The following is a 12,283-nucleotide window of genomic DNA, read 5'->3' on the forward strand; positions in this document are numbered from 1 at the left end:
TCTTGTTTCTGCTGTCTGCCCGCTGGTGGATGAGCCTAAGAGGTTTGTCCAGCCTTCCTGGTGGGAAGGACTGGTTCCTGCCCATTGATGGGTGGGGCTGAGTCTTGTCCCTCTTGTGGGCAGGGCCATGTCAAGGGGTGTGTTTAGCAGGAAGCTGTGTGCTCAGGAACACTTTAAGCAGCCTGTCTGCTGATGTGTTCCTGCCCTGTTGGTTGTTTGGCCTGAGATGTCCCAGCACTGGAGCCTACAGGCTGTTGGGTGGGGCCAGGTCTTGGTGAGAAAATTGCAGCCACCAGTAGGGCTCACGCCAATGAGTACTCCCCAGAACTACTGCTGCCAGTGTCTTTGTCCCCACAGTGAGCCACAGCCACCCCCTGCTTCCACAGAAGGCCCTCCAGTACCAGCCAGTAGGTCTGGCCCAGGCTCTTTTGAGGTCATTTCTTTTTTCCCTTGGTCCTGGTGCACATGAGACTTTGTGTGCACCCTCCAAGAGTGCAGTCTCTGTTTCCCCCAGTCCTGTGGAATTCCTGCTATCAAAACCTGCTGGCCTTCAAAGCCAGATTCTCTGGGGGCTCCTCCTCCCATTGACAGACGCCCAGGCTGGTGAGCCTGATGTGGGGCTCAGAACTTTTGCCCCTGTGGGAGAACTTTTGTGATATGATTATTTTCCAGTTTGTGGGTCATCTACCTGACGGGTATGGTATTTGATTTATCACTATTGCCCCCCTCCTACCATCTTGTTGTGGCTTCTTTGTCTTTGGATGTAGGATATCTTTTTTTTGGTAGGTTCCAGGATTTTTTTGTCAGTGTTGTTCAGCAGTTAGTTGTGATTTGGGTGTTTTCATAGAAGAGGTGAGCTCACATCTTTCTACTCTGTCATCTTGTCTCTGCCCCCCATAGTATCTCTGGCCATCAGTGACCTTGACAAGAGCAGTCAGTGGAATGAGAAGGACAAAAATCTTACTGGGCTCAAGGAGAGAAATTAGAAGTAGGGAGCATTGGAAACAGTTAGTTTCCTTCATTTAACAGTCACTTTTTGAATGAGAAAATAAGCAGCAAATATAACTAGATATTTTAAATGAATATAATTAAGAGTCTTGAAAAGAGTTTCACAGATGATTAGTATGGTTTTGTGTAAAAAAACAGAGATCATTTATTAAGTCAAGGAAGTTCTTCTCTATTCCTAATTTAAGGTTTTTATCATTTTTTAAGTGCATTATTTTCTGGTTTTTTCTGCATTAATGGAAATGGGCCTAAGATTTATTTCCTTTATTTGTGATTGATGGATTTTTCTAACATTGAACCATCCTTTCATTCTTAAGGTAAGTCCTACTTGGTCATATAGGATTTTATTGTTACTATTATTGTTTTTATTTTGTGCTTTTAAAAAATACATTGATTTATGAATTTTATTTTAGAGTCTTTTCAATCCATATTTTACAGTAAGAATTTTTAATTGTCTAACATTGTCACTGTCTAGTTTTAGTGTCAGGGTTATATCAGCCTGATAAAATAAGTTGAGTAGTTTTAAATAGTTGACATTTTTTTTCTTAAATAGTTGACATATGAGATTATCTTTTCCTTGAAGATTAGAGAAAGCTACCTTTGAAAGTATCTGGGTTTTGTGTCTCTTTTAAGAAGGGAACACTTAGTTATCAATTTCTTTGATATTTATTAGCTTATACAGCTTTTCTTTTTTTTGAGTTGGTTTTGGTAATTTATTTTCTGGAATATTATCCATTTTATCATGTTTTCAAATATATTTGCATAAAGAATGTTATTGTAAGTTCTAATCTTTACTATATCTGTAATTATGCCAACCTTTTCATTCGTAATGTTTTATCATTTTTTTAATCAGTTTTGCTATACATGTCTTTCTTAGTACATTTTTCTTTTTTTTTTTTGCGGTACGTGGGCCTCTCACTGTTGTGGCCTCTCCCGTTGCGGAGCACAGGCTCTGGATGTGCAGGCTCAGCGGCCATGGCTCACAGGCCCAGCTGCTCCGCGGTATGTGGGATCCTCCCGGCCTGGGGCACGAACCCGCATCTCCTGCATTGGCAGGCGGACTCTCAACCACTGCACCACCAGGGAAGCCCCTTAGTACATTTTTTTAAAGAACCAACTTTTTTATTTTGTTGGTCTTCTCGTTAGTTACTGTATCAACTTAATTGAAACAAATTAATTTTATTTCCTTTCTTCTAGTTCCTTTAGGTTTACTCTTTTCTTTTTCTGTCTTAAATTGAAATGTTCCGTATTACATTATTTCAGGAGACACGTAATCTCAGCTTGTCCCATTATTAATGGTGCTAAGCTTGATAATTTCAGTTAAGGTGATAACTGCTAGTTCTCTCCATTGTTAACAGGCCATTATTCCCTTTGCAGTTACTAAGTAGACTTAGGGTACTACTTTGTTACCCTAAGACTTAGGGTAATACTTTGTCTCAAATATTACCCTAAGACTTAAGGTAATACTTTGTCTCAAATATTTTATTGCCTGACATCATTTCATCTAATGAGTTTAATGAGTTTAATAACCAAGGATGATCTTTACCCTAATCATTTGTTTCACTGGGGGTTGCTAATGATTTTCTATTTCTATTGTTCTTTCTACATTTATTAGGTGGTAGTATTCTGTTAAGAGTTTCCCCCTTTTTTTGTACCCTCTTTTTATTTTTTTTATTTTAGTTAGGTGTGTGTTTTGTGTTTTGCTTCTTTTTAAATTATTGTTTTTATTTTTTTTCAGTTTATTATAATCAATTACAGTCATTATTGTTTTTGATGCTCAAACTGTCCCAAATGTGGCTAGTAGGAACCCCTTCAAACTGGCCTTTGTGTTCTTTTGACACATCTCCATGAACCTTTGAACACTTCTTGCTTTCTGACACAAAATGACCTAAGCCTACTTTTTACTCTCCCTGCCCCCAGACTTGGAATGAGCCATTAATTAATGGCACCATCTTAACTAAAATCTGCCCACTGTTCTTCTATTGTGCTATTTTCTGTTTTTAGAGTTCATTATTATTTGCTATAATAAAGTTTACAGAGACTTTCCTGGCAGTCCAGTGGTTGACTCCATGCTTCCACTGTAGGGGGCACAGGTTTGATCCCTGGTTGGGGAACTAAGATCCTGCATGCCATGCAGTGTAGCCAAAAAATAAATAAATTAATGAAATGTGAAGTTTACATATTCCATTCTCTTGTCTTACGAGTTTCCGTTGTAAAATGGTTTTGTGGTGGACCACCCAGAAGGTGGGAAGGAATGCTTCTTTTTTCCACTAATTGAGTGATACTATACATGTAACTTTTTTAAAATTTAAAGCTTTCCTCACCTCAGCTCCTTTAGGTAGTATATTCCCTTAAAACCAATAGACTATTCATGTATTAAGACAGTGTTCCCCAATCTTTTTGGCACCAGGGACCAGTTTTGTGGAAGACAATTTTTGCATGGACGGGGGTTGGGGGGATGGTTCAGGTGCTAATGCTAGGGATGGTTCAGGTGGTAATGCAAGCGATGGGGAGCAGCAGATGAAGCTTTGCTCGCTCGCCTGCCGCTCACCTCCTGCTGTATGGCCCGGTTCCTAGCAGGCCACGGACAGGTACCAGTTCACAGCCCAGAGGTTGGGAACCCCTGCATTAAGATACTTGGCTTAAATGGTTAGGTTTAGCTGCATACCCTAATGGTAATGCTAGCTGGCATTGAAATTAAAGCTTAAAACACCCAGTGGGTATTCTTGGGGACAGAACTTAAACCAAAACCAATTTGGAGTACTTTATGATTATTATATAAAATCTCAGTTTCCCTGGAAGTAATTCCTTTTGAGGAATTATTTGCAAAACTCTCGAATTCTACTTCCATTTTATTAAGACAGTTAAAAATCCTATTGCTTTCAGGGTTATTTTGGTTCAGGTAAGCTCAGTTTATTTGGATTTGTGACACAGAAAATTAATCAAGGGTGTAAAATAAGTTTAGGAGGATAGGTATTGGGCCCAGCCCTGTTGCCTTAGCCTGGCATTGGCCATGGCTCTCAATAAGAATGGGTGTTTAAAAGTGGCAGAGCCCAGCTCCTCACCTACAGTGTGCTAGGAGCTGCAAGGTAGTAGAAAGAGATACTCTCTTCATAGCCATCCTGACTGTACTTCAAAAGTTCTAAAAGGAATTAACAGAATAGATAAGCATATATCTGGATATGAAAAGGTAGCTTCTACCACTAAGTTATATATAGTTTCAAGATAAATTTCTAGCGATCTTCTGATTTGTGCTTTGGGTGATAATAGGAAATTATTGGTATAGATATTTTGCCTCACTAAAGATTAACACTAGATTTTGTAGAAATACTAAAAAAAAAAAAATGAGCCTTTAGAATTTGAATTTCAAATCATTAATCATTAATTTTTTGATTGAAGTAGAGACTTCAATTGAAGTAGAGACTGAATGATTTAGACTACTGTAACAGCCATTGTTGCTAATGTGAATCTAATCCAAATCATAAAGCATCTCAAAAAGTCTAAAAAACTTTGTGAGAATGATTATTTTTTCATTTAATTTGCTTTGGTGATTTTTCTGTTTTATTCTTGTGTTTAATTTTAGACTGCGTAAACTCTTTGTGATACAAACTGTATTTATAGCTTACATTCTCTACACTGTTGGTAAAGTATCATGGATACCCTTGTGCAATAAATATTTACCAGCTGTTGCAGGTCCTAACCAAAGGCTTAGTGCTCTTTCTGGCACAAATCACTACAGTTGTCATCTTTGCCAGAAAGCTGACATTTAAAATCTTGGCTAGAATTATTTTCCTTAAGCAAGGGAAACCTGTGGAGTGTTGAATTATTCAACCCTTTTTTAAATTTGACAACTGAGGTTTTGCCTTATCCAAATTTTAATAATTCATATGATATTTATATGCTCATCAGAGATCAACTTACTTAAGCTGTTAGCTTATTAGATACTCCTAATAAGACACTGAGTGCTTTATTTAGCTTTCACCTATATCTCTACTTGTTAATTTTCCATTATTTTTCCTTTTTGAAGATGAGTATATATATTTTTTTAACCTCAAAGAGAAGCTCTGTTTTATAAAGCATTAATTTGCCTTTTTTTTTTTTTTTTTTTTTTTTTTTTTTGTGGTACACGGGCCTCTCACTGTTGTGGCCTCTCCCGTTGCAGAGCACAGGCTCTGGACGCGCAGGCTCAGCGGCAATGGCTCACGGGCCTAGCCGCTCCACGGCATGTGGGATCCTCCCAGACCGGGGCACGAACCCGTGTCCCCTGCATCGGCAGGCAGACTCTCAACCACTGCGCCACCAGGGAAGCCCTAATTTGCCTTTTGAGCTAATAAACAGTTCTATTCGGAGGATTCCTTATCTCCATGAGAAGAAAATTATGGCTAATGAAGATATAAAGTATGAAAAACTTTTTATCATAACTCTTGATGTGAATAAAATAATAGTGGACATTTATTAATAATGATAATGTCTTCCTCTCCCTTTGACATTTTCCCCTTTTTAGGAGGTATTTCAGTACTTTATAAAACTCAGTAAACTTTTACTTCTCACACCTGGCTATTAAATATGTATATGTTCATAGGATTTCCTTTACTGCTTTCTCATAGTATTTCTGAAGACTTTTCAGCGCTTCTTAGTACTACTACATCTTAAGGACTTAGCCATTTGAATTAATAGTAGTCATCAAGTATCCACCTTACTTGTTTACATTTTTAAATGAAAAAGAGGAAATAATTTATTGAGCTTATGAAACATTTAAGATCTGTGAAATGCATATTATTTCATAGGTATAGACCTAACATTGTAGTACTTGAATGAAAAGGAAATAAGAATTACCTTTAAAAAGCAAAGGTTTTCTCCCTAGTTGAAATATTATGATCATACTGATAAAACTTTTTCCAGGAATTTTTGCCTATTAAACAAGAAAACAAAAAATCCCTCTCAGAAAACATGGATGCATTTGAAAAAGTGAGAACAAAATTAGAAACACAGCCACAAGAAGAATACGAAATCATCAATGCAGAGGTAGGATATCTTATATCTATTTTTTTTGATCTGATATTACCAGTCAGGGTACAAATAAAATACCTTGTGATTTATAAACATAATCCCACATCAAAATTAGACTGCTTTTGGCCTTTAAAATATGCTGAAAAACTTAAAGAACAAAGAATAAGCTGAGTATGGTCCTTTAAATAAATTATAAAGATCAAAGCCAAGGTGAATTTCCAAGCATATAATGTTAATTCTGGTTTTTGGAAAAAAACAATTCTGTCTTTATATTTTTTAAATACTTCCAAGGAGAAGTTCAAATGAAACTAACTCATAATGTTTTATTACTTGAAAAGTGTTTGATTGTTCTATCTGTACTTTTTTTAATAAAAGAAAATTCACTTTAAATAGTATAATACTATGAAATCCAAGTATTTGCTTGACTGTTTTATGGTTACCACAGTCATAAATAATTAGTTGAAACAGATTGAACATGCATGTTGAAAATTTTTCGATAAGATTGGAAAATAGAACCACAGCTTATGAATGAAAATTACATACATAGTAGAATGGAAATAGCAATAGGTTAAGAATGAGGAATTCCAGCTTCAAATTATGCCACTAACTAGCAAGTAGTAATTGTTTTAAGCTACCTGAAATCGTATCAGTCAGTTGCATTTAATATGTAGGAATTAGACAAGAGCATGATTCATATATTGGTAATAGTCTTTCAATCTTAAATTTTCTATATCTGTCACCCTCACAGAGGGTGAGATGCTTTGTGTAAAATCAGATCAAACCATGGACAATTGGCAGTGACAGCATATTTTAAAGAAAAGACTCTCAGAAAGTAATTGACTGGGTTTTCAGAATAGTCTTAAGTCACAGTTTCCACATCTGCATCATTTTGGATTATCTTAAAGATGCCACTTGATCTGTTAATTGTCAAATGTTCCAGAAGTAAAGCTAAAGTGGTTTGTACAGTCATAACTGACGTAGGTTTCGTTAATGCCTTCTCTTTGTTGCCTCTTACATTTATGTATTATAAACTCCTCCAGTGATTGATTGTAAACATATGAAAACCATATCTTAATCACTATGTTGTAAAAAGTGATTCATTTTGTATTTTTTATATGTTCATGCATAGACTGCAACACGTTTGCTTATAAAAGATCTCATTTCTTCATCTTGACTAGTCAGATCACTAAACAATCAATTTTTTTAAAATTATTGAATAAATTGTAATTAAATAAACCATTTGTTTCTTTTCCTTGTCAGATTAAACATGGTGGTTTTGTTTATTATCAAGAGGGCTGCTGTTTGGTTCGTTCCAAAGATGAAGAAGGTACAAAACAGTTTTTCCTTTTAAGAAATATCTGATTTTTCAGGTTTCACATTTTTCATTGGAAATTTGGTATTGATTTTTCAAAGGTATAGAAAATAGCTGTTTTCAATTTCTGATTTTTTCTCTCTTTTTTTAAATGAGTAGTTTTTTAATTTCTGGGTTTGCCTAAGATATAATTAACAGCTACATTCAAAAGCTTTTGCAGAGAGAATGGAGGTGGGAACCAGCATTTTTTGAGCATCTACCAAATCCTGGATACTGTGCTAGGCACTATATAGACTATTCAGGGTCACTTACTCACTTACATTTTCTTACTTTTCTAGGTTCTATATGGTCTACAAATATTAGACTATAACTATCAAGTAATATCACATAGGTTGATGCACTGAATAATATCAAATAGCGTAGGGTAGTATTAAATACTAAGGCCATTTTCTGTACACATCAAACTGCTGTCATTGTTCAAAGATGCCAAAATGTAGCCTCTTACAAAAGAGGAATGCTAGTTTAAAACATTGAAATACAGTTTAAAATTTTTTGAAGTATATTTTGTGGAATTATCTCTTTTATCCTTTTCTTTGTGCAGCAGACAATGATAATTATGAAGTTTTGTTCAATTTGGAGGAACTTAAATTAGAGCAACCCTTCATTGATTGTATCAGAGTTGCTCCTGATGAAAAATATGTAGCTGCCAAGATAAGAACTGAAGATTCTGAAGCATCTACCTGTGTAGTTGTGAAGCTCAGTGATCAACCTGTAATGGAAGCTTCTTTCCCAAATGTGTCCAGTTTTGGTAAGCCACCAACCAAAGCAGTCTTCTACATTGAAAAGGCAACAGTAAAGAGAATTGTCCACACTTTGCAAACATTTTTACTTGCTTACATGAGTGAATGAGAAGATGAATAACTGATCTGTTTATCCCTGTGGACTCCATACCTTCCTCTGTGCCTCTTATTCAGGAGACCTTCCCTTCTTTAGTTAAATATCCAAATTCATGTTCATGTTTTTAAAAGTATTGTAATCAGAGTCCAGGTTGTACAGTGTATGTTAATATATCAGTAATTCTTTGCTATTATTTAGAGTACATTTTCACATATAAATTGTCTCTTAATATTTTATTCAACTTTAAGCTTGGGTATGATTGTTTCATTTCACATTATCTTGTTAAGCCATTATAGCACATTGCCCAGGGTCACTACCAAGGAACTCTGGAACACGACGAACTAACTTATTTAATAAAAGCTATGATATTTTTACCAATAGAACCAACTTTAAATTTTATCATTTATCACTGAGTGATATATATGTTTATACTTTATCCTCCCTTTTTATTTTCTGCCATAAATTTCCCCATTGTTTAATAACTAAATGCTTTTGCAGTGAATAGAAATTATACTGTATCTAATTGATTCTAAGGCGTACCTCTTGTACATTTTAACCTCTCTAAAATCAGAATGCATACTATACAATAATGTCTTACAGTCACTGTCAGCCAGGTGGCAGTCATGATGTAATTGTGTGAAAACTTCCATTGACAGCCTCTGGTAAGATCTAGAAAACACCATATTTGGTAGTTTGAGATATCCTGTGGCTTGAAAACAGACAGAAAACATTTAGGCATGAGAGAAAATGGTCCAAAATTTCCTCAGATTTAGAGGTTGTAGATTTAAACATAATTCATCTCCTGAAAGCAAATGTGACTTTACCAAAGTCTTTCTTAAATATTGAATATTCATCTCTTATCTAGAAACTTGAGTACCCTGAGACTAATAACTACTTGAAAACTTAGAATTGATGTAGTAGTATCTTATTCTCTGGAAATATCTCTGGCTTATAAATAACAGGGTTAGACATAGTCAAACCTATGTTAGATTTAGATTTCCAGGGATAAACTTGCACATCTCTTCTATTTGGCACTCAAAATTAGAATGCACTGTGCCTTTTTTTTTTTTAACTGTAAGTAGGTGGATATATATAATTCTTTAATTATTTTCTTTTAGAATGGGTAAAGGATGAAGAAGATGAAGATGTTTTATTCTATACCTTCCAGAGGAACCTTCGCTGTCATGATGTATATCGAGCCACTTTTGGTGATAACAGGCGTAATGAACGTTTTTACACAGAAAAAGACCCAAGGTACTAAAACAATGCAATTAAGTCTTTTTCTTCAAAGTATTTCTCTAGTTATCTAAAGTGCTGCTCTTGGTTGACTTAAAACATTGATTTTGGCTGGAATCAGATATAAGTCTAAGAGGAGCATAAGCATTCTTTTATAAGTGGTTTAAATTCAAAATTGGAAATTAGTTACATTCAAACTTCAGAGTGAATACAAATATATCATTAGATTCAAATGCTGAGTTACTAACATTCTCTCTGTACTGACACATGAGAGGAGTTGTTAATTAAACATTTAATATGGTTTCCATGCAGCAGTTATGAATCTCTTGTAAGTCATAACTAAAATAACCGTGGTGTCAGTTACACAGAATTCACCATTTATTTCATATAGGTTACCTGAATTTTAAATTGCTTTGCTTTGAACCATGATATACATTGGTCTTTAAATTTTACTTTCCTCAATACTTTGGTAATTCCTCCTTAAAGCTAATTCTTTTTGCTTCAGGACTTATGCCTCATATTACCACTTAACCATGCTTGGGAGGAAATGATAATAAATTTATCTGGCAAAATCCCTTAACTCTTACCCAGATATACTTTTCCAAATGATTTATGATAAATTATTTCTTAACACCAGGGTCCTGTCACCTCTTACAGTATAATTTGGACAATGTCTGAACAGATTTTGCAAGAGAGAAAAATTATCTTTAACACCAAATCTATGACAGTAAAATTGATACCCAAAACAAGAAAAGTAACCCTTCACTTAATAAAATCTCAGAGCTGACAAGGACCTTAAAGAAAATCTTATACAACACCCAGTTTATATAAAGAACTTGAGGGCTTCCCTGGTGGTGCAGTGGTTGAGAGTCCGCCTGCCGATGCAGGGGACACGGGTTCGTGCCCTGGTCCGGGAAGATCCCACATGCCGCGGAGCGGCTAGGCCCGTGAGCCATGGCCGCTGAGCCTGCACATCCGGAGCCTGTGCTCCACAACGGGAGAGGCCACAACAGTGAGAGGCCCGCATACCGCAAAAAAAAAAAAAAAAGAACTTGAGGTCTGGAGAAATTGTATTATTCCAACCCATAGAACTAACATTCTGGGTTCAGTAATGCTGTCATTGCTTTTTTCTGATAATGATTGTTTTAATGAGAATTTACTAGAACCTGCTCTTCATACGATCCACTACTTTATGTGTCATTTGTCAAGGCTATCTTTTGGAGATGACAGTTTAAGCTAGTAATTTATTACATTGTATCAATGACTTATGATTGTGAACCATTTTACATCTTGTGAATAAAACTCAAAATTGACCCTATGAGCTATACCCTTGAATAAGGTACTTAGTTGCCATATGTTGTTACTATCCTAAGTTCTAAGATTGAGTTATACATACATTTAAGATTCTTGATTTTTGGCTTCTTGTGTGCTTTTTCTACCCCAAAAAGAATTAACCATAATTAAGTATGTTTAAACCTAGTTTGGCATCTCATCTCTAAAGCACAGATTTGTTTGTCTATTCTGAATACAGGTGACCCTTGAACAACTGGGGGTTAGGGGCACTGACTCCCATGTGGTTGAAAATCCACCTATAACTTTACGGTTGACCCTCTTTATCCACTGTTCCATATCTTTATCCACTGTTCCATATCAGAGTATTCACTGTTTATCCACTGTTCCATATCAAAGTATTCTCTTTATCCACTGTTCCATATCAGAGTATTCAACCAACCACAGATGGTGTGGTAGTGTGGTATGTATTTATTGAGAAAAATCTGTATATAAGTGGACCCCACCAGTTCAAATCCATGTTGTTCAGGGGTCAGCTGTACTTAACAGCCCTAATCCAAAGGGAAGGACCAAGAGGGAAAGGCAGCATACCAGTAGAGAAAATGTAATAAAAGTCTTCGTAGAACTTCTACGACTGAGCTGGTTTTTTACTGTGTTTGCCTTGATCCCCAGGTTTTAGTATTCTGCTCTCACAAGTAAGGTTTGCCAAAATTACCTTAACTTCTTTTTCTAGTTTCTTGAGGTGTGAAGTTTGTTTGAGATTTTTCTATTTTCTTAATGTGTTTATTGCTATAAATGCCTCTATTAGAACTGCTTTTGCTGTATCCCTTAGGTTTTGGTGTGTGGTATTTCCATGTTCATTTACTTCAATTTTTTTTTTTTAATTTCCCTTTTGATTTCTTCTTTGACCCTTTGGTTGTTTAGGAGTGTATTGTTTAATTTCCATGTATTTGTGAATTTTCCAGTTTTTTTCCTGTTAATACTTATTTTGTGAACTAACACATAATCTATCCTGGAGAATGTTCCAGGTCCACTTGAGAAGAATGGTATTTTTATTTTTGCTGCCGTTGGACAGAATGTTCTGTATACGTCTGTTAGATCCATTTGTTCTAAAGTATAGTTCACGTCCAAGGTTTCCTTACTGATTTTCTGCCTGGATGATCTATCCATTGTTGAAAGTGGGCTACTAAAGTCCCCTACTATTATTATGTTGTCGATTTTCCTTTCAGATCTGTTAATATTTGCTTAATATATTTGAGGGTTCTGATGTCGAGTGCATATATATATATTTATGCTTGTTATAAATCTTCTTGACGAATTGACACCTTTGTCATTATGTAGTGGCCTTCTTTATCTCTTGATAGAGCTTTTGAGTTAAGGTCTATTTTGTCTGATATAAGTATAGCTACTCTTGCTCCCTCTTGGTTTTTACTTGTGTGGAATGTCTTTTTCTTTATTTTGACCCATGTATGTCCATGAAATTGAAATGAATCTCTTACTATAGGCAGCATATAGTTAGTTCTTTTTTTATCT

The 12,283-nt window shown here is 35.5% G+C and overlaps 1 protein-coding gene across 3 annotated transcripts in view; it reads left to right on the plus strand.

Annotated features, from left to right (window-relative positions):
• PREPL (prolyl endopeptidase like) overlaps nt 1–12,283 on the plus strand; it is a gene marked incomplete at both ends in the record, with an annotated part of 53,605 nt that overhangs the window by 21,198 nt on the left and 20,124 nt on the right. For all 3 annotated transcript variants that reach the window (XM_079720784.1, XM_079720786.1, XM_079720785.1), the window contains 4 exons: nt 5,908–6,030; nt 7,276–7,342; nt 7,929–8,135; nt 9,343–9,478. In XM_079720784.1, the coding sequence (XP_079576910.1) occupies nt 5,908–6,030; nt 7,276–7,342; nt 7,929–8,135; nt 9,343–9,478 (533 nt within the window). The remainder of the gene's footprint in view (nt 1–5,907; nt 6,031–7,275; nt 7,343–7,928; nt 8,136–9,342; nt 9,479–12,283) is intronic.

Source organism: Hyperoodon ampullatus (assembly GCF_949752795.1).
Source record: "Hyperoodon ampullatus genome assembly, chromosome: 15".
In the NCBI taxonomy this organism is placed as follows: Eukaryota; Metazoa; Chordata; class Mammalia; order Artiodactyla; family Ziphiidae; genus Hyperoodon; species Hyperoodon ampullatus.